Raw genomic sequence first — 22,554 nt, 5'->3', positions numbered from 1 at the left:
TTACTACGTGAAATGCTTACCTACGTACATATCTCAACAATTCTGGATTCACTTAGGGCTTCTGTAATTCATGATTTTAATACATTTTTTTTAGAAAGTAAAAACGTACATGTCATGTTTTCCCAATGAGCATTTTTCTAAGAGCTGAGGGTGCCGAACATCGCAGGACACTAGGTATTTACAACTCTACATGACAGCTGTCAAGAAAGGAATGAACACGCCGAGAAGACAGGGAGAGAAGTACCGCCTCGCCCATTAGAAGGGACAGCACGCCCTGGGTCCCCACGGACATACCTCCGAAACACAAAACCAGGTTCCCCATTCCAAGATTTGTCGTCACACAACTAGCAATGTCTCCTGCTAAACACTCAGCACAGAGAGTGGCCGTCAGGACCAGGCACCAGCTAGATATCACCCAGGACCATTGTGACAGAGCCTCCTGGGCCTCCAGTGTGACGTCACAACGCACACATGGGCACAGCTGCTGCGGCTCAGAGCCAGAGTTTCACATCCTGAAGGCCAGAGGCACCCAGCATTCCGCTCCACCTTTGAGGACAAGATGGATTGAAAAATGGCACAACCCCAAATACAGTCCATCGTGAGAATTTCAAGTTGAGAAAAATAAAGCAGACACATTCATTCTCCCACACGAGTCTCAGACAATTTTCTCTAGCTATCTAAAGATTCCACTTCCAGCAGCCAAGTGGGCAAAGGACCCCCCACTTTGTCTTGGTCTGATAACAGTAGTTTCACAAAGACCAACGACTTTTAATCTTTTCATCTCAAAGAATGGCCATCTCTGTCTCCAGTTTTCTGTCGCCCAAACCGATTTCCCAGGACTCCAGAGCCTCCCCCAGCTTGAGCCCTGTCCTTCCCATCTCAGGCTGTCACTCTTCTGTGTAATTGGGACCCCACTCTCTCCTGCGGCTGCCTCAACCACTTCCATGGTGAACAGGTCCTTGTTGAGGGCTTGCTATTTGCCAGGCGGGTTTTCAGGAGGCCCAAGAATAATTACAGGTGGGAGATAATAAGCCCAATCATGTTTAATGGACTTTGAAAATTATTTGACCAGTGTGTTATTTTACTTGCAGCATTTTAAGTGACCTTCAAACTTGCACCTCATTTCAAAGGGCCCAGCAAACCAGCCCTGGTCTATTGCTGACTCCCAGGGTCCTCTCTAGGTCTCCATGGAATCCAAATGCTCTCCTTTCTCTCTACATTGGGAGTTCTGTTCTCCAACAGAGATCTGAAACCTAAATAGGTTTCCTCCTATTTTAATGTATTAATGTAGCAAACATTTATTGAGGAGCCAGTGAGTCACTTAGCTAAGGGTTATAGAGAATGAAAAATGAATCAGGTGGAGGTATTTTTTGTCATTAACTAGGAAACACATATTATATATTACCTGTCACAAGAAAATTATAGTTAAAATATAAAGTGAGTTCAATGAGAGAGGCTAATTTGACCTGGGAATATCAAGGTGAGCCTGAAGGGGAAGATAACATAGGAACAGAGTTTAATTGACCGATAGAGTTTGAAAATTTGGGAATGAAGGTGGTATTAGAGGGAAAATCGAGGAGAGGATAAGAGGTATCGAAATAGCAAGAATCTAAGAAATAGCAAGAATCTAAGAAAAATGGCATTCCTTTTTTTTTATTAACCAAAGAACTTACGCGTACCTAGGCCTTGCCCATGGACACAGGCCATAGGTTGGTGAAGGCCTGGGGTGGGGCAGGACCTGGGTGGAGGGGGTCAATGGGGAAAAAGAGGGGGGACAACTGTGACACTCTCAACAGTAAAGATAGAAATTCAGGCCCCGGTACTGAACCTCTGCAGGGAAAAGGGCGATGGGGTTAGTACTAGAACATATCTGCACACACAGCGCCGGGTCTCAGGGAATTTGCCATCAGTGAGGTGGATAAGACAAGTACCAAGATAATTCTAGAACCTTATTCTAAAGCAGAAAAGAACAATAGAACATTTAAATTCTACATTAGACACCAACCCATTATTGTTTGTTGTTGTTGATCTTTTATTTTTATTAAATACTAGAGGCCTGGTGCACAACATTCATGCACTGGTGGTGGTAGGGGGCGTCCCTCAGTCCAGCCTGCATCCTCTCACAGTCTGGGACCCCTTGGGGGATGTCCGCCTGCCACAGAGGTGGGAAAGGCTCCTGTCACCGCAGCTGCACTCGCCAGCCATGAGCCCAGCTTCTGGCTGAGGCTCCCCCTGTGGGAGCGCACTGACCACCAGGGGGCAGCTCCTACATTGAGCGTCTGCCCTCTGGTGGTCAGTGTGCATCATAGCAACCGGTTGTTCTGCTGTTCAGTTGATTTGCATATTACGGTTTTTATTATATAGTATATTGAGGTTGACCTTGGTTAATGAGATTATATAGGTCTCAAGTGTACATTGCTATGATACATAATCACATATTGCATTGTGCCCACCCTTCAAAATCAGATTATCTTCTCCCATTACCATATATTCGGCCCCCTTTACACCTGACTGGTACCTCGTACTCACTTTGTCCTTGCTTGTTTTATATTATTGTGTGTATGCTGTTTGGCCTCTCTGCGTCTCGTTGCTTCATCGTATATAAAAATTTCTTTATACGTTATTTAAGGCCTCATTCATCTCTACTTTCCTTATTCTAAAAGAAAATAAGAATTGATCTCTTTATTCTGATTTTTAAAATTCTATCAGTGTGTTATCAAAATGGTTGCTCTCCATTGATTAGACTGTGTGTGTGTGTGTTCCTTTGTGTGCATTTAAGGACAAACTATTTCTAGGTGTTCCCCCAAGTAACAAAGGATGGAAAAGTACTTCTAAATTTTGGATTTCAAAATTGGGGGTGTGTGACATGAGAGAGAAATCTCCACAGAGTGCACTGATGGGAAGAACCAGCAAGAATCGGATTCACTGCAGCCCTGAGAACGGTCCGTAGTTGGTAAACTGAGCTTGCTGCATTTCCTCTCGAAGTGGACTGAGTCTCAGATTGCTTACCCTGCCCCGGCTGCTCAGTCTGACTGCCTGATTTTCATTCTGCGGGACAAAGCCAGCTCTGTGCGCTGAAGAATGGGAGACAGATTCCACAGATGCTCCTCTGAGAGTGAGAAGGTCCCACACCCAGAAGATGGAGCCACCGAAGCCGTGACATTAACAACTCCGTGTTTTCACTGCCAGGAGTATTTCATTTCACCGTAACTGACAAGAGGAATTTTTATCACTGGTTCTCACAAGAAAGGTAATGTCATAGGATCCCTCTCTGCTGTGATTTAGGAAAAATAAAACTGATGTGAATGCAATTGCTCATAAGTGTGTGTGTGTGTGTGTGTGTGTATGTGTGTGTGTGTGTGTGTGTGTGTACAGGAGGCTGAATGTCATCAGTATGTGTGTGTGTATGCATGCCCACATACATGTGTGTTACAGTCACCCTTAATTTTCCCTTGGAATAACAGTTGCAGAGAGAACCCCAAACCATAAACACTTTAACAAGCCTTTTTGCACTTCCTAAGCCAATTCCCAGCCTTATTAATCCACTTTGCCCCATTACACAACTCACAAGTGGCCACCGAGAGTTATAGGGCGACAGAAGCCGGAGTCATAATGAGCATGGGAAGCATCTCTTAGAAGTGAGTGCCTTTGAGATTAATTAACGAAAAAGTTTTCTTCTCAGTGATTTCCTTAGGGAAATCTTCTAGGTTGATGCAAGTGGTAAGAAAAGTTATGCAGCCCTGGTCGGTGTGACTCAGTGAGTTGGAGCATCATCCCATACACATGGTCAGGGCATATACCTGGGTTGTGGGTTCGATCCCCAGTGAGGGTGGATGTGTCAGGCAACTAATCGATGTTTCTGTCTCTCTCTCTCTCAAAACTATTGTTTTAAAGTTATGTAAATGCGTTTCTTATCTGGAGTTTACCAATGCCTACTTTGAGAAGCGAGGTGTTCATAGGAAAGCACATAGAAAGCGCATGCTGCCCTAACCGGTTTGGCTCAGTGGATAGAGCATCAGCCTGAGGACTGAAAGGTCCCAGGTTCGATTCCAGTTAAGGGCATGTACCTTGGTTGCGGACACATCCCCAGTAGGGGGTGTGCAGGAGGCAGCTGATCGATGTTTCTCTCTCATCGATGTTTCTAACTCTCTATCCCTCTCCCTTCTTCTCTGTAAAAAATCAATAAATATATTTTAAAAAAAGAAAAGAAAAAAAGAAAGTGCATGCTGTTACCAGTAGCACAGACCATGCATTGCACGTGAGAGGCGTCAGAACAGACCTGGGCGTGGCAGTGTGTTAGCGAGCACACATAGAACCATCATAGCACCACCAACTGGGTGTCTTAAACAACAGGCATCTATGTTCTCACAGTTCTGGAGGCCAGAAGGCTGAGATCAAGGGGTCAGAAAGGTTGGTTTTCGCTAAAGGGACAAGGGAAAGACCTGTTTCAGCCTCTGGGCTTGTACGTGGCCACCTCTTGCTGCCTCCTCCTATGGCCATTCCCCTGCAGACGTATCTCTGGGATCACTTTGTGTGCCCAGATTCCCTCTGCTTTAAGGACACCGGTCACATTGGATGAGGGCTCACCCTGAGAGCCTCTGGTAATTTAGTCATCTCCATCAAGACCCAATTTCCAAACACAGTCACATTCTGAGGCCCTGGGGGTGAGGGCTTAACATACACATTTTGAGGGTGCCGTTTGGCCGATAACAGAGAGTAAGACAAACTCAGGACGAAATGCTAGCTAGAGCACGCACTACATCTATGATTTTGAGCAAGTTGCAAGCTCTCAATCACATTTTTCTAAACCGTGAAATAAGGAAATAATAGTAAAGCATTCACCTCACAGGGTTATCATGGCAATTACATGAGGTAGGAATGCAAAGGACCTAGCACAGTTATTAACACATGGCAAATGCTCTGTAAAATCTCAGCAAATCACAACATAATTTTAGATTTTTGTACCATTTCCTGATAGTAGTTTTAGTTTGTCCTTTTTCATCTACAGTTATTTATACTAATACTAGGTGTACCGGTTCATACTGTGGATTTTTTTCACTAGATGGAGTTACACATATGTTGATATATATGCGATTTGATATGTATGCTATTTTATTGTATTGACAACAAGCTTCAAAACTTCATATGTCAAATTTGCTGAAGGTATTCACATCATAGATATTTTTATGCTTAAAAATGTTGAATTTCATGCAAAAAAAAAAGAGCATGTGAGGGAAGTTTTAATACATTATTTTGAAGAAAAGTGCTGCTGAAAGTTATCGTATACTTCGGGAAGCTTATGGTGAACATGCTCTATCTCAAGATACTTGTGAATGCTGGTTTAATCGCTTTAAAAGTGATGATTTCGATGCGAAAGACAAAGAACGTCCAGGTCAACCAGAAAAGTTTGAAGACCAACAATTACAAGCATTATTGGATGAAGATGCATGTCACACTCAAAAACAACTTGCAGAAAGATTAAACGTTGCTCTGAAAATAATTTCCGATCGTTTACAAGCAATGGGAAAGATTTTAAAGGAAGGAAAATGGGTGCCACATCAACTGAACGAAAGACAAATGGAAAACCGAAAAGTCATCAGTAAAATGTTGCTTCAATGACAGGAAAGAAAGTCTTTTTTGTGTCGAATTGTGACTGGTGATGAAAAGTGGATTTATTTTGAGAATCCCAAACACACAAAATCATGGGTTGATCCAGGTCAACCATCAACATTGACTGCAAGGCCAAATTGCTTCGGAAAGAAGACACTGCTCTGCGTTTGGTGGGATCTGGAAGGTGTGGTGTATTATGAGCTTCTAAAACCAGGTGAAACCGTTAATACTGATCGCTACCGACAACAAATAATCAATCTGAACCACGCTTTGATCGTAAAATGGCCAGAATGTGCCAGAAGACACAGCAAAGTAATTTTGCTTCATGATGACGCACCATCACACACTTCAAAACCAGTTAAAGACACGTTAAAAGATCTTGCCTGGGAAGTATTAACCCACCCGCCATATTCACCAGACCTTGCTCCTTCAGATGACCACTTGTTCGGATCGATGGCACACACACTTTCTGAGCAGCACTTCAAAATGTACAAAGAAGTGGAAAATTGGGTCTCTGGATGGTCTGCCTCAAAACAAGAAAAGTTCTATTGGGACGGTATGCACAAATTACCTGAAAGATGGGGAAATGTGTAGCTAGTGCTGGACATTACTTTGAATAAAGCACTTTTGATGTTTCTCTTAAAATTATCATGTTTTCTTTGATTACAAATCCACATTTCTAACCGGTTAATAGCTAATCCTCATACTGGTTAAAAATGCTGCAGTGAACATAGGGGTGCATATAACTTTGTGAATAACTGTTTCCACATTTTTCAGATAGATCCTCAGAAGAGGGGTTGCTGAGTCATTCTCTTAGCTTTGAATAATTGTTTTTTTTGGGGGGAAGGCAAAGTCCATATTCTTGAGCAAAAAAATTGCAAGCCAAGCGACTACAAACATTAATTCTGACTAGTGTGTTCATTCATTTCAATTAATTTGCTTTAGAACAAATGAGCAGTGTGCCAGGGAGCGCAGGGAATAAATAGAAATGGCGTCTACGGTGAACACTCCTTGGGAAGCTTCCGTTCACACTCCCTTTATCTCAGCTACACTTTCTGCGTCCAGCCCACAGGCTTCCACTTGAGATGCCCACATGATAGTCTCTCTCTCTGGGGGCTGTAGGTGGAACAAAATGCAGAGGTGAAACTCAGAACAGGCATTGGTTGTGTAACAAATACAGGGTGGAGCAAAAAGAAAGGGGTCAGAGACTACAATGGTAGGTTGCAGAATGCGTTGCAGTGAACAGAGCAGCCTTTTAAGGAAACTAGACTCCGCCCGGGGTCAGGTATCCTATGCGGATGCACTCTGAGACCATATTTGAATCCAGTGTCTCCAGTAATGCTGCCCAGTAATGCTCTAGCCCACTCTGCTCAGAACATACTCTGAATCTCGGCTTCAATATGTTTGTACTTCTCTGTCACTGCTCGTCCCCGCCCCCCCAACCCCAGGCTTGGGCCTTAAGCCCCCGTCTATGTTCCAGGCCTGAGATTAAACATGCTGCTAGATGATCTACCTGGTTTGGGATTATGCCCATTGATTTTCTCCCCCACCAAAAATTTTTTTCTAATATTGTTCCTTTATGTCCAGAACACAGAAAAGTTTCATTCCACCACGAGACCCCACTGGGGCTACGCCTGACATTCTGGGCCCCTACATAGGCGGAAAGGGAGCTCAGACACTCCCTGACGACAGGAATGCTCCCCACATCTCTCAGAAACCCGGAAGCGAGCAGAGAAGTCAATTTGTTTAAGGAGACAGAGTCATTTTGTGCAAGGCGAATCTCCAATTCAGGGACAAACTGCCACACGGAAGGAAGAACTCTGAAAACGGGTCAAGTTAATTAAAAAAAATATTTTTATTGATTTCAGAAAGGAAGGGAGAAGGAGAGAGAGAGAGAAACATCAATGCTGAGATGATTGGTTGCCTCCTGTATGCCCCCCACTGGGGTCCAGCCCATAACCCAGGCATGTGCCCTTCACCAGAATTGAAAACGGGACCCTTCAGTCCGCAGGCCGACACTCTGTCCACTGAGCCAAACTGGCTAGAGCCAGGTCAAATTAATTATTTTTTTACAAGAATGTTCACTCACAGATGGCACATAGTTGAGATACCCATTCAAGGAATTATGTCTCATCCCCCCCCCCCCCCCAAAAAAACAACACAAAAGACTGAGAAGCATGTTGCTTCTCCCTATAAAACATTTCTCCCTGCAAAAGCCATTCTTCATGGGGTATGTGTGTGGGCGGAAGACAGAACAAACAAAAGCCTTCAACCCTCAACACCTCTTTTGTGAGGTCCCTCCACAGCCCGGAAAAATATACTCCATATTTCCTGCCATAGTTCACATCTTTATCATGGGATGTCAGTTGCATATTTGTTTGTATTCTCAGGAAGACTGGGATTCACTCTGGTAGGATCAGCTCTTCTTCATCTTTGCATTCCCCACCTGTAGCCCAAAGTTATTCACCAAATGACATCTGTCTGAGTGAACATGAAAAGGAATTAGATTGCATCTTATATTCTTAAAAACTGTTCTATTTGGACCATCTGAGCAGCTCCCACCAGGAAATTAAGGAATGGGAAGAGATCTTCAAGTGGACTTAGGCTCCAGCAGGGATCCACTACATGTGAAATAATTGGAGATGCATTGCCACCTTGTTCTTCAAGTTCTTGTTTCCTGAGAAACAAGGAGAATCAGCGCTGAGAAGGCTTTGAGGCATGTAGGCCAAGCGACAGGAAGAGTCCGTCTCCCCTGCAGGAGCATGTGCTGGCTCCCCACACTGGCTGGAGGCACAGACACAGCAGTGCTGGTGGGCCTGGCAGGGTCCTGGGTTGCTCTCTGATTCTGAGAAGGACAGACAAACTGGTCTCCACATCTGTCCCTTCCTTTCCCATCATTCTCCTCTCAGTTTCCTTCCCTCTTGAATTCACTATTAGAATAAATTGCAATAGTGACTACATGCCTCAGGTGTGCTAGGATTCTCAATGAATTCCAGTCATAGAAACAATAGCGCACTGCATTGAAACAGCCCATTATTGTTCTTCTTAGCGTATTTCAGCCAAAAGAAAAGAGAGAGAGAGAGAGAGAGAGAGAGAGAGAGAGAGAGAGAGAGAGAGAGAGAGAGAGAGAGAGAAAGGAATGGGGAACAATGTCACACTTTTCAATGAAACTGACACCAAAGACACAAACAATGACGCCTTGAACCCAGAATGGTGCCCTGGTTGTACTGAGAAACACAAAGCCAAGTCCAGATTTTCTAATGTGGCATCAGACCACAGTCACTGCTCCACGAATTGCCCCACCTGCCCTTCCCACATGCTCATTGACATGCTGACCTTCTACATGTAAATAAACTTGATGCAGCCAGGGCCTGCTTCCAGGTCAAAACCCAACAGATGGAGTTTCTGGGTAACAGCAGGCCACCAGTACCTTGGCTTCACTCACAAGAAACTTGCCTTAGGTCCCTGCTAGAAGTCATTCTGTTTACACAACTCCATTTCTTTCAACAACATCCAGACCAATAAAATGAGGGTTTATTCAGTTCAGGCATTTGAGGAGACAATCAATGCAGCCAAGATAGAGTGTCAGGGTGAGGGGGACAAAGAAGAGGTCAAAGGGGTGTAGGTGGATAAAGGAGAAGCAGAAGGTGCAGGTTACTCTGCCTACTGAGGCAGGCTCCTTTCTCCGTCACCAGCAATATGCTGTCCTCGAGAAAGCACAGGCCCCAGACTCAGAAAACCAGCCCTCGGGGCTTCATTCTGCCATCACTCCTTACATATGCTTTGACCACCCACTTGAACTGTTTGAATCCTTGGAGGCAATCATAATATATGCATTTACCCATTATAAAAAATATTTGTGAGAAGCATATAAAAATAGTTTATAAGTTGCAAGTGCACTTCCATTGTTGGCTACTGTTCTTCCACTACAACTGCTCAGGAAGAAAGCCCAGTTGATGTAGGACTTTCCTCAGAGACGATTTTACCTCCTTATTCCTGAGGCTGTAGATCAAGGGGTTCAGCATGGGGGTGACCAGGTTATTCAGGACCTGAACCGTTGCATCCAGCAAGGGGCTTGGCGTTGGCCGTAAGTAGATGAGGACCACCGGCATGTAGAAAAGCAGGATGGCAGTGAGGTGGGCGCTGCAGGTGGAGAAGGCATGGCGCTGGCCCTCGGCGGAGCGGATCTGCAGGATGGAGTAGACAATGCGACTGTAGGAGGTGAGGATGAGGAGAAAGCAGCTGAGGGGCATGAGGCCCACACTGATGAACCCCACCATCTCCAGGCCTGCGGTGTCCGCACAAGCCAGCTTCAGCATCACGGGGATGTCGCAGAAGAAGTAGTCCACCTCATTGGGGCCACAGTACGGTAACTGGAAGGTGAGAGTGCTTAGTAAGGTGGCATGAACACAGCCAAAAAACGAGGTCCCCGAGGCCAGGATGGCACACACTCTGGGGCTCATGATCACCTGGTAGCGCAGAGGGTGACAGATGGCCACAAAGCGGTCATAGGCCATCACCGTGTACAGGAAGCACTCAGTGCCGCCCAGGAAGTGGTAGAAGAAGAGCTGGGACACACAGCCTGCATAGGAGATGGCCCGGCTGTGCCCTGAGAGGTAGAAGAGCATCTTGGGGGAACTCACAGAAGGGAAAAAGATGTCACACACAGACAGTTCACACAGGAAGAAATACATGGGAGTGTGCAGTCGAGCGGAGGAGCCAATGGCCAGCAGGATGAGCAGGTTTCCCACAAGAGTGAAGACGTAGAAGGTCAAAAACAGGACAAAGAGCACGGTCTCCAGGTCCTCTGTGTGTGGGATGCCCAGCAGGATGAACTCGGTCACCACTGAGGCATTCCTCATGGCTGGGCTCAGGCCAGGCCCAGGAAAGGGACTCGAGACACCAAAGTCTGAACACCAATAGCAAATTATCAAGCTGTTTGCTGACGAGTGCTTTGGCTGTGTTTTTAACAAGCGGAACCCAGCCCCCTTAGGAATGGCAATGACTGTATAAAACTTGGAGTTAGTGAGAGATGCTTATGTTAGAGCCACAGTCTATCCAACCCCTGGAAGGAATGTTTATGTGGAGGCAGGTGGTTGTCTTTGATGACAAGGCCAGGGGTTTAAAGGTATATTCAAAACATTGTCCTGTTAAGTGGGAAACCTTTTTACAGTTCTTTAATTCATGGATTTACTCTCTTTAGGCATATTTCTATTTTGAAATCTCACAATATCTCTGAGCAACAAACCCATAGTCTTTAATACCCGCTGAAAAATATCAGGAAAAAAAAATGGCATTAGAAGTCAGAACACTTCATTTCAACCATGTTTCACTGTACTTACTTAAGTAATTTATACAACAATTTTTCATTGACATAGTAGCATTGCCTAGGATATAAAAATCACAATGATCATAACTACAACATGAACAACAAAAATACCCTAGTACAATAGTAAAGTTTCTGAAATGACTGTGAAAATATTTGGCAAAAATATCCAAATGAAAATATTTCCTATCTCTTATGAATCTTAAAAATTATTCCTTTATGTGCTTTCCTTTAATGCTGGTAGTGTATTATTACTTGCAAATAGATGCCTTATTAAACAACACTATTGCATAGACTTGGACCATATCGATTCCAGATTATATCCTCCCAGAACTGGGAGGTGTAATATTTCCAAATGTATCAGCAGATGTTGCTCTGGTTTTTCTGGTCCTTTTAACATTTTCTAAGAGCATTTGAGGCAATTTTGAAATGCTACGTAAGAGAAATAGTAGCAGCAAGGAAGGCACCGAATTCATGTTCCTGTGATGAAGAAAGAAATACAGGGACCCATAGGCAGAAGGTCAAAGAACAGCTCTAATGAGGAAGATTCAGCAAGGCAAGAGCAGGACAGAGGGTCTGGCAGCACAGAGACTTCCTCTTCTGATAACACATACTAATACCAATACTAATACTAATACTAATACTAATACTAAATACTAATATTAATGCTACATAGGTGCATGCATTGATATGTATGTTATTTAATGACTATTTGCTGTATACAAAGGATTGGTCTTAACACTTTAAAAAATATGACCTGTTTTTTTTAAATAATCCTGTATGAAGAAACTATTAGTACTATTGCCATCTACCAATCAGGAAACAACACCTACAAAAAGGAAGCAAGTTGCCTGCATTTACAAAGCAAGTCTGAGACACAGCGAAGACAAATCTTTTTCATGCTATTGTCCAGGCCCTTCACCACCAGGAACATTGCCTTCTGTTTGCCTGTCTTTTCAAGGACAGCCTGTGCCATCGTTAGGCAAGGATACCCTTCTAGATGGGTTCGCAACATCATTTCATACTAAGGTAGGAAACGGATTCTATTTTACTTCTTCCCGGTCATTTCCACTCACGACGTTAGAGCACATCCAGTTAACATCTTATTTAGTTTTTAAAAACACACAATGAGCTTATGTCTTACCTTTGACACTATACCTGAATATCAACCCCCATGTGGGGGCTTTGAAGTTATAGAGAGACATTCACCATGGGATTCCAATCATAACCTGTGGCAGGTGCCACTTAAACACATATCTAAATAGAATGGCCACGCCAAAATGAGGAACTCACCTACTGCCCTAGAACTGAGCAAAAGCCAAGGTGCCTGAGAGAAACAGTGGCATTATGGAGGAGCAATGCTGCTGACCATGACCTTCTTGTTACTAATTCTAGCCACACGTGAGCGCTCTCTCTGAGCCGTGCAAATTTCTCTTCAATCTGGAGCATCTGTCCCAGGTCAGCAAAGGCTGTCAGAGGTCTTTGGTCCTTGCCTGTAATCAGACATCTTGATACTGGATGATTCTATGGGAAGGCCATTTTAGGAAAAAGAAGTCAGCAAGGACCAGGAAGGACCCTGTGTGTGGAGCTGGAGCTCATCGTGACATAAGAGCAGCAGTGTGGACACTCTCACAGTCTACCTGAGAGCACAGTCCAGTTTTCCAAAGTGCGGTTATGAGGCCTGACAGTTACTGCTTCTCGGCAGAGCAGAGTGCTCTGGCTAACGGCGCCTCAGGTCTCCTATTTATAAAGAACCGAGTCTCTTAGGGTTTGCACCATCAAGACCTGCACATACTCTCCTTGGATTGCTTCCTTGGAAGTTTTCTCAAACCCCCTTAAGCCCTAGTTTCGACTCACCGATGGCTCTGAGGGAGCAATTAATTTGTGAAACTAATTCATCATCTAGTTATAAGATAACTAGAGGCCCAGTGCACTTGGTAGGGAGGTTGTGTGTGTGCTTCAGCCCGGCCTGCACCTTCTCACAGTCCAGGAGCCGGCCTAAGCTGTCAGTCAGACATCCTTAGCGCTGCGGAAGAGGCTCCCGCCACCACTGCTGCACTCACCAGCCATCAGCCCAGCTTGTGGCTAAGTCATGCTCCCCCTGTGTGAGCTCACTGACCACCAGGGCTCAGCTCCATCCCCCGCCCCCATCACCCCTCCAGTGCCACCAGTTGCTGTCGCCCCAGATCGCTGTCCCCTCCATCTGCCCGCTGGCATGCACCTTGGCTGCCCTGGCACCGCTCACTCACAGTCCCCCCCCCCCATCCTCCACTGACCAGTCATTCCACAGTTCAGTTGATTTGCATATTAGGCTTTTATTATATAGGATAGTAATGAGATCATCAGAAAGGGTGCAGCAAAGTGGGCTATATGGATATCTCTCCAGGATAGTTTGCATGGTAGAAGGAGCTCCAATGCTAACCTTAGGTAACCTGCAGTGCTATCCCCTTTTTTGTGTGTTTTCTTTCATATCTTCAAGCCTTTGCTTGTGATGTCATGTGTCTCATGGGTCTGAGAATTATGTATCTATCCATATGACTACAGTTATATCTCATAAATATCACGTTTCAAGACAGAAATCTAATTAGTGAGGAACTACTCCTCATGCATCAACTATTATCATGTGTGTTTTAAGTCATTTTTAAAGAGCTATAGTCACATACTAGGCACATTCATAGGAGAAAGGGGGTGTAAACTATCTCCAAAGGAAAATTATGGACAAAATATTCAGTTAATTATTTATTGTCAGCACTTATCATGTGCTAAGTATTATGCTAAATTTTAAAATTAGTTGTTATATTTAATCTCCAAAATAAACTTTATAAAGTAGGTGGTATTATTTTACAAAGAAACTGAAAAACACAGATTAAATAACTTCATTATGACATAACTAGAAAGTGCCCGACTCTTTATTTTCAAGATCATATTGCTTTTAGACAATACCTTATCAATTCCCAGAGATTTGGGTTTGCAGTCAAAGAGCAACAGAGATAGATTATGGTCTTCAAATGCCTGAAGGGCTGGTGGAAACTGGAAAAGCACTATTCTGTGAGGATATATATAGAAAGTGTTTCAATATAGATAGAAAGTGTTTAATTATTAGATGTACATTTAAATGTGCATTAGTGAAATAAGCAACCTTGTGAGGTAGCTAGCTCCTTGCCACTGGAAATATCCAAGAAGGTGTATAGAGAATCATCCTTCAGGTATGTAATTAAGGACATTCTCACTTTGAATAAATATATTTAAAGTTCTTACCAATTCTGAAATTTAAAAATTTTATCTATACCATAAAAGTTTTCAATGACACTGACCGAAAACAACAAAAGAATAATTTAATTTCATGATGATAATTCAATTAAACCTTACCTTATATAATAAAAGGCTAATATGCAAATTGTCCCCTGAACCGGCAGTTTGACTGAGAGGTCTGACCGGGGGTGGGGGTGGGAGGGGGGAGGACAGTCAGCCAACCACCCAAGACCCCTCCCCCAGTTGGCCCTACCCCTGATCAGCTCTCCTTCCCCCAATTGGGGCAGGTCCGCCACACCCTACCCATGCACAAATTCGTGCACCAGGTCTCTAGTCCTATATAATAAAGAGGTAATATGCAAACTGACCATCACCCCAACACACAAGATGGCCGCCCCCATGTGGACACAAGATAGCCACCAAAAGATGGCCAGCAGGGGAGGGCAGTTCGGGGGGACCAGGCCTGCAGGCAAGGGCAGTTAGAGGTGAGCAGGCCTGCAGGAGAGGGCAGTTGTGGGTGAGCAGGCCTGCAGGGGAGGGCAGTTGGGGGCGACCAGGCCTGCAAGAAGGGCAATTAGGGGCAACCAGCCTGGTAAGGGAGGGAAGTTAGGGGTGACTAGGACAGCAGGGGAGGGAAGTTAGGGGCAATTGGACTGGCAGGGGAGCAGTTAGATGTTGATCAGGCTGGCAGGGGAGTGGTTAGGGGGCAATCAGGCAGGCAGGCAGGCGAGCGGTTAGGAGCCAGCAGTCCTGGATTGTGAGAGGGTTGTCCAACTGCCCATTTAGGCCCAATTCTGGCTGGTGGGATCAGGCCTAAATGGGCAGTTGGACATCCCTTGAGGGGTCCCAGATTGGGGAGAGTGCAGGCTGGGCTGAGGGACAACTCCCACCCCATACGAATTAAGTGTACTGGTCCTCTAGCTTAAAAATAAATCATGTATATGACCACAGTGATTACAATGATAACCATTAAAATCCCAAAACAGTTATGAATACATTAAATTTTTTCTTAAATTTATTTTTATTGATTTCAGAGGGGAAGGGAGAAGGAGAGATAGAAACATCAATGATGTGAGAGAATCATTGATTGGTTGCCTCCTGCACACCCGCAATTGGGATCAAGCCCATAACCCAGACATGTGCCCTTGTCCAGAATCAAACCTGGACCCTTCAGTCCACAGGCCGACACTCTATCCACTGAGCCAAACCGGCCAGGGTCAGGTGAAATTAATTTTATTTTTTTTACAAGAATTTTATTTTTTTCACAGATAACACATAGTTGAGATACCCACTCAAGGAATTATGTCTCATCGCCACCAACCCAAAAAAACAAAAGACTGAGAAGCATGTTGCTTCTCCCTGTAAAACATTTCTCCCTGCAAAAGCCATTCTTCATGGGGTATGTGTGTGGGCGGAAGACAGAACAAACAAAAGCCTTCAACCCTCAACACCTCTTTTGTGAGGTCCCTCCACAGCCCGGAAAAATATACTCCATATTTCCTGCCATAGTTCACATCTTTATCATGGGATGTCACTTGCACATTTGTTTCTTTTCTCAGGCAGACTATGACTCACTCTGGGAGGATCAGCTCTTCTTCGTCTTTGCATTCCCCACCTGTAGCCCAAAGTTATTCACCAAATGATATCTGTCTGAGTGAACATGAAAAGGAATTGGATAGCATCTTTTATTCTGAAAAAGTGTTCTATTTGGACCATCTGAGCAGCTCCCACCAGGAAATTAAGGAATGGGAAGAGATCTTCAAGTGGACTTAGGCTCCAGCAGGAATCAACTACATGTGAAATAATTGGAGATGCATTGCCACCTTCTTCTTCAATTTCTCGTTTCCTGAGAAACAGGGAGAATCAGCGCTGAGAAGGCTTTGAGGCATGTAGGCCAAGTGACAGGAAGAGTCCGTCTCTCCTGCAGGAGCATGTGCTGGCTCCCTACACTGGCTGGAGGCACAGACACAACAGTACTGGTAGACCTGGCAGGTTCCTGGGTTGCTACTGATTCTGAGAAGGACAGACAAACTGGTCTCCACATCTGTCCCTTCCTTTCCCATCATTCTCCTCTCAGTTTCCTTCCCTCTCCACTTCACTATTAGAATAAATTGCAATAGTGACTACATGCCTCAGGTGTGCTAGGATTCTCAATGAATTCCAGTCATCAAAACAATAGCGCACTGCATTCAAACAGCCCATTATTGTTCTTCTTGGTGTATTTCAGCCAAAAGAAAAAGAGGGAGAGAAAAAGAGAGAGAGAGAGAAAAGAATGGGGAAGAATGCCACACCTTTTCAATGAAACTGAAATCAAAGACACAAACAATGACGCCTTGAACCCAGAATGGTGCCCTGGTTGTACTGAGAAACACAAAGCCAAGTCCAGATTTTCTAATGTGGCATCAGACCACAGTCACTGCTCCACGAATTGCCCCACCTGCCCTTCCCACATGCTCATTGACATGCTGACCTTCTACATGTAAATAAACTTGGTACAGCCAGGGCGTGTTTCCAGGTCAAAACCCAACAGATGGAGTTTCTGGGTAACAGCAGGCCACCAGTACCTTGGCTAGGTCCCTGCTAGAAAATCAATTTCTTTCAACAATATTCAGACCAATAAAACGAGGGTTTATTCAATTCAGGCATTTGAGGAGACAATCAATGCATCCAAGATAGAGTGTCAGTGTGAGGCGAAAAAAGAAGAGGACAAAGGGGTGTAGGTGGATAAAGAAAATAGTGATGCAGAACGTGCAGGTTACTCTGCCTACTGAGGCAGGCTCCTTTCTACCTCATCAGCAATATGATGTCCTCCAGAAAGCACAGACTCCAGACTCAGAAAACCAGCCCTTGGGTTTCATTCTGCCATCACTCCTTACATATGCTTCACGTTCAACCCACTTGAACTGTTTGAATCCTAGTTCCCACATTATAAAATGGAGGCAATCATAATATGTGGACTCTCCCATTAAAAAGATATTCGTGAGAAGCATATAAAAATACTTTATAAGGCCTAGCCGCCTTGGCTCAGTCGATAGAGCATCGGCCTGCAGACTGAAAGGTCCCAGGTTTGATTCCCGTCCAAGGCTTATGCCTGGGTTGCAGGCTCAATCCCCAGTAGGGGGGTGCAGGAGGCAGCTGATCAATGATTCTCTCTCATCGTTGATGTCTCTCTCTCTCTCTCTCTCTTCTACCTTCCTCTCTAAAATCAATAAAAATATATAAACAACAACAACACACAAACAAAAAATAGTTTATAAGTTGCAAGTGCACTTCAATTGTTGGCTGCTGTTCTTCCACTACAACTGCTCAGGAAGAAAGCCCAGTTGATGTAGGACTTTCCTCAGAGACGATTTTACCTCCTTATTCCTGAGGCTGTAGATCAAGGGGTTCAGCATGGGGGTGACCAGGTTATTCAGGACCTGCACCGTTGCATCCAGCCAGGGGTCTGGCGTTGGCCGTAAGTAGATGAGGACCACCGGCATGAAGGAAAGCAGGATGGCAGTGAGGTGGGCGCTGCAGGTGGAGAAGGCACGGCGCTGGCCCTCGGCGGAGCGGATCTGCAGGATGGAGTAGACAATGCGACTGTAGGAGGTGAGGATGAGGAGAAAGCAGCTGAGGGGCATGAGGCCCACACTGATGAACCCCACCATCTCCAGGCCTGCGGTGTCCGCACAAGCCAGCTTCAGCATCACGGGGATGTCGCAGAAGAAGTAGTCCACCTCATTGGGGCCACAGTACGGTAACTGGAAGGTGAGCGTGGTTAGGAAGGTGGCCTGCACACAGCCAAAAAGCGAGGTCCCCGAGGCCAGGATGGCACACACTCTGGGGCTCATGATCACCTGGTAGCGCAGAGGGTGACAGATGGCCACAAAGCGGTCATAGGCCATCACCGTGTACAGGAAGCACTCAGTGCAGCCCAGGAAGTGGTAGAAGAAGAGCTGGGACACACAGCCTGCATAGGAGATGGCCCGGCTGTGCCCTGAGAGGTAGAAGAGCATCTTGGGGGAACTCACAGAAGGGAAAAAGATGTCACACACAGACAGTTCACACAGGAAGAAATACATGGGAGTGTGCAGTCGAGCGGAAGAGCCAATGGCCAGCAGGATGAGCAGGTTTCCCACAAGAGTGAAGACGTAGAAGGTCAAAAACAGGACAAAGAGCACGGTCTCCAGGTCCTCTGTGTGTGGGATGCCCAGCAGGATGAACTCGGTCACCACTGAGGCATTCCTCATGGCTGGGCTCAGGCCAGGCCCAGGAAAGGGACTCGAGACACCGAAGTCTGAACACCCATAGCAAATTATCAAGCCATTTGGCTGTGTTTTTAACGAGCAGAACCCAGCCCCCTTAGGAATGGCAATGACTGTATAAAACTTGGAGTTAGTGAGAGATGCTTATGTTAGAGCCACAGTCTATCCAACCCCTGGAAGGAATGTTTATGTGGAGGCAGGTGGTTGTCTTTGATGACAAGGCCAGAGGTTTAAAGGTATATTCAAAAGATTGTCCTGTTAAGTGGGAAACCTTTTTACAGTTCTTTAATTCATGGATTTACTCTCCTTAGGCATATTTCTATTTTGAACTCTCACAATATCTCTGAGCAACAAACCCATAGTCTTTAATACCCGCTGAAAAATATCAGGAAAAGAAATGGAATTAGGAATCAGAACACTTCATTTAAAACCTGATTTCACTGTACTGGTTTACGTAATTTATACAATAATTTTTCATTGACATAGTTGCATTAGCTAGGCAATAAAAATCATAATGATCATAACTACAACATGAACAACAAAAATACCCTAGTACAATAGCAAAGTTTCTGAAATGTCTGTGAAAGTATTTGGCAAAAAAAAAAGCAAATGAAAAGAGTTCATTTCTTCTATGAATCTTAAAATTTATTCCTTTAGGTGCTTTCCTTTAATGCTGGTAGTGTATAATTATTTGCAAATAGATGCCTTATTAAACAACACTATTGAATAGACTTGGACCATATCGTTTCCAGATTATATCCTCCCAGAACTGGGAGGTGTAATATTTCCAAATGTATCAGCAGATGTTGCTCTGGTTTTTCTGGTCCTTTTAACATTTTCTAAGAGCATTTGAGGCAAATTTGAAATGCTACATAAAAGAAATAGTAGCAGCAAGGAAGGCACCAAATTCATGCTCCTGTGATGAAGAAACAAATACAGGGACCCATAGGCAGAAGGTCAAAAACAGCTTTAATGGGGAAGATTCAGCAAGTCAAGAGCAGGACATAGGGTCTAGTAGCACAGAGATCTCCTCCTCTGATAACACATACTAATACCAATACTAATACTAATACTAATACTAATACTAATACTAATACCAATACTAATACCATACTAATGACATACCTATCAATCCAATGCATGGATTGATAGGTATGTCATTTAATGACTATTTGCCGTGTACCTAGTACTGGGCTTAACACTTTAAAAAATATGACACTTAAAAAAAAAAATAAACCTGACACTATACCTGAATATCAACCCCAATGTGGGGGCTTTGAAGTTATAGAGAGACATTCACCATGGGATTCCAATCATAACCTGTGGCAGGTGCCACTTAAACACATATCTAATAGAATGGCCACGCCAAAATGAGGAACTCACCTATTGCCCTAGAACTGAGCAAAAGCCAAGATGGCATCTGTCCCACGTCAGCAAAGGCTGTCAGAGGTCTTTGGTCCTTGCCTATGATCAGACTTCTTGATAGTGGATGATTCTATAAGAATGCCATTTCAGGAAAAAGAAGTTGGCAGGACCAGGAAGGACCTTGTGTGTGGAACTGGAGCTTATCTATCTATCTATCTATCTATCTATCTATCTATCTATCTATCTCTAACTATCTATCTATCTGCAACTGTTAGGACCCAATGACTGGAATGATCAGAGCGACTGGCCGATCGGCCTGTAGCTATTATGTGCACTGACCCAGACCTTACAGCTGGGGCCCTGACATCCCTAAATCTGTTTTACCCGCTCCTAGGACCCAGATAGGAGGGAGGAGGGAGCCCAATTACTCATGGAATCAGCTGTTGGTTAGCTTGCTGCTGGGACCAACCTTCCTCGGTCTTTCCCCCCGCAGCCGCCGGCCCCTCTCCCTATCGACTCCGACTGCCAGCCAGGCCAAGGGATCCCACCTGTGCACAAATTCTTGCACCGGGCCTCTAGTAGTCATATAAGAGCAGCAGTGTGCACACGCTCACAGTCTACCTGGGAGCACAATCACGTTTTCCAAAGTGCGGTTATGAGGCCTGACAGTTACTGCTTCTTGGCAGAGCACAGAGTGCTCCGGCTAACGGCGCCTCAGGTCTCCTACTTATAAAGAATCGAGTCTCCTAGGGTTTGCACCATCAAGACCTGCCTAGACTCACTCTCCCTGGATTGCTTCCTTGGGCGTTTTCTCAAACCCCCTTAAGCCCTACTTTGGACTCACTGATGGCTCTGAGGGAGCAATTAGTTTGTGAAACTAATTCATCATCTAGTTACAAGATAATAGTAATGAGATCATCAGAAAGGGTGCCCTCAAGTGGGAAATATCTACATCTCTCCACAGTCAGCTAGCCTGAGGGTCAAACCCACCCATCGATAAGTCAGCAGCCATCAAGACTTACTGACAACAAGAGTGCTCACAGAACCCACACAAGGGACATCTCTGGAGCACCTTGTTCAGATAATAAAAAAGACTGTGCCACTGAGTTTTACAGGACATCTATTACACAAGCCCATTCTACCTAGAACAGAAGACATAGAAGATGTATCTAATACACAGAAACAAATACAGAGAGGCAGCCCAAATGGGGATATATTTAGAGAGCCCCAAATAAAGACCTTCATAGATTAAAAAAAAAAAAAAAGGCTAAAGGAGTTTATTACCACCAAACTAGCTCTGCAAGAAATGCTAAAGCGACTGTTGTGAGAAGAAGAATAGAGAGAAAGAGAGGAACACAGGCATAAAGAACAAAATGACAATAAATGAGTACCTGTCAATACTAACCTTAAATGTAAATGAACGAAACGCTCCAATCAAAATACAGAGAATAGCTGAGTGGATAAGAAAACATTATATATATGTTGTCTACAAGAGACCCAACTCAGAACAAAAGATACACAGGATGAAAAGGAAGGGATGGAAAAAGAAATTTCCATGCAAACGGAAACCAAAAGACAGCAGGGATAGTAATACATATATCTGACAAAATAGGCTTCAAAACAAAAGCCATAAAAGAGACAAAGTCCACTACATAATACAAAAGGGTGTGATCCAACAAGAGGATATAACCCTGCTAAACATATATGCACCCCATATAGGAGCACCTAAATATATAACATCTCTCTTGGAGAACTTTAAGGGAGAGATCAACAGCAAGATAAGTCACAGTAGGGGATTTGAACACCCCACTGATATCACTGTATAGATCTTCCAGATAAAAAATGAACAAGGAAACAGCGACCTCAAATGAGAAACCAGATCAGACAGAGTTAATCAACATTTACAGAACATTTCACCCCAAAGCTTCAGAATATACAGTCTTCTCAAGTGCACATGGGACATTCTTAAGGATAGACCACATGATAGGGCACAAAGTAAGTTTCTACAAATTAAAGAAGACTGAAATAATACCAAGTATCTTCTCAGATCACAATGGCATGAAACTAGAAATACTACAATAAAAACAAAACGTCCCGACACACTGAAGTGAAATAGCATGTTATTTATTAATCAATGAATAGGTTACCAATGAGATTAAGGGAAAAAAATTGAAAACTTCCTGGAAACAAATAAAAATGAACACACAACAACCCAAAACCTATGGGACACAGTGAAAGCAGTCCTGAGCAGGAAGTTCATAGCATTACAGGCCTACCTCAAGAAACAAAAACAATCTCTAGTAGACTATCTAACCCTACAACTAAAAGAATTAGAAAGAGAACAACAAGAAAATCCCAGAGTAAGTAGAAGGAAGTAAATAACAAAGATGAGAATGGAAATAAATGATATAGAGTATAAAAGAACAATACAGAAGATAAACAAAACCAATAGCTGGTTCTTTTAAAGATAAACAAGAGTGATGAACCACTAGCCAGACTCATCAAGAAACAAAGAGGACCCAAATTAATAAAATCAGAAACAAATGCGATGAAGTAACAACAGAAATACAAAGAATTATAAGAAAATACTATGAACAACTACATACCAACAAACTGGACAACCTGCACAATATGGACAAATTCCTAGAAACATCCTATATTCCAAAACTCAATAAGGAAGGATAAAGAAACCTGAATAGACCAATAAAAACTAATGAATTTGAAGCAGTAATAATAATAAAAATTCCCAGCAAA

The 22,554-nt window shown here is 43.9% G+C and overlaps 2 protein-coding genes across 2 annotated transcripts; both read right to left on the bottom strand.

Annotated features, from left to right (window-relative positions):
• Positions 1-9,536: 9,536 nt before the first annotated feature.
• LOC129148091 (olfactory receptor 149-like) lies at positions 9,537-10,472 on the bottom strand. The gene has a single exon (XM_054712584.1). It carries the CDS (start codon positions 10,470-10,472, stop codon positions 9,537-9,539), a length of 936 nt encoding a protein of 311 aa, XP_054568559.1.
• A 7,012-nt stretch (positions 10,473-17,484) lies between these two features.
• Positions 17,485-18,420, bottom strand: LOC103286906 (olfactory receptor 149-like). Its single transcript, XM_008142519.3, has one exon. The coding sequence runs from the start codon at positions 18,418-18,420 to the stop codon at positions 17,485-17,487; it is 936 nt and encodes a 311-aa protein (XP_008140741.2).
• Between the last annotated feature and the right edge of the window lie 4,134 nt (positions 18,421-22,554).

Source organism: Eptesicus fuscus, chromosome 23, assembly GCF_027574615.1.
Source record: "Eptesicus fuscus isolate TK198812 chromosome 23, DD_ASM_mEF_20220401, whole genome shotgun sequence".
In the NCBI taxonomy this organism is placed as follows: Eukaryota; Metazoa; Chordata; class Mammalia; order Chiroptera; family Vespertilionidae; genus Eptesicus; species Eptesicus fuscus.
The sequence above is the reverse complement of the archived record's forward strand: the minus strand, read 5'-3'. Positions and strand labels throughout refer to the sequence as shown.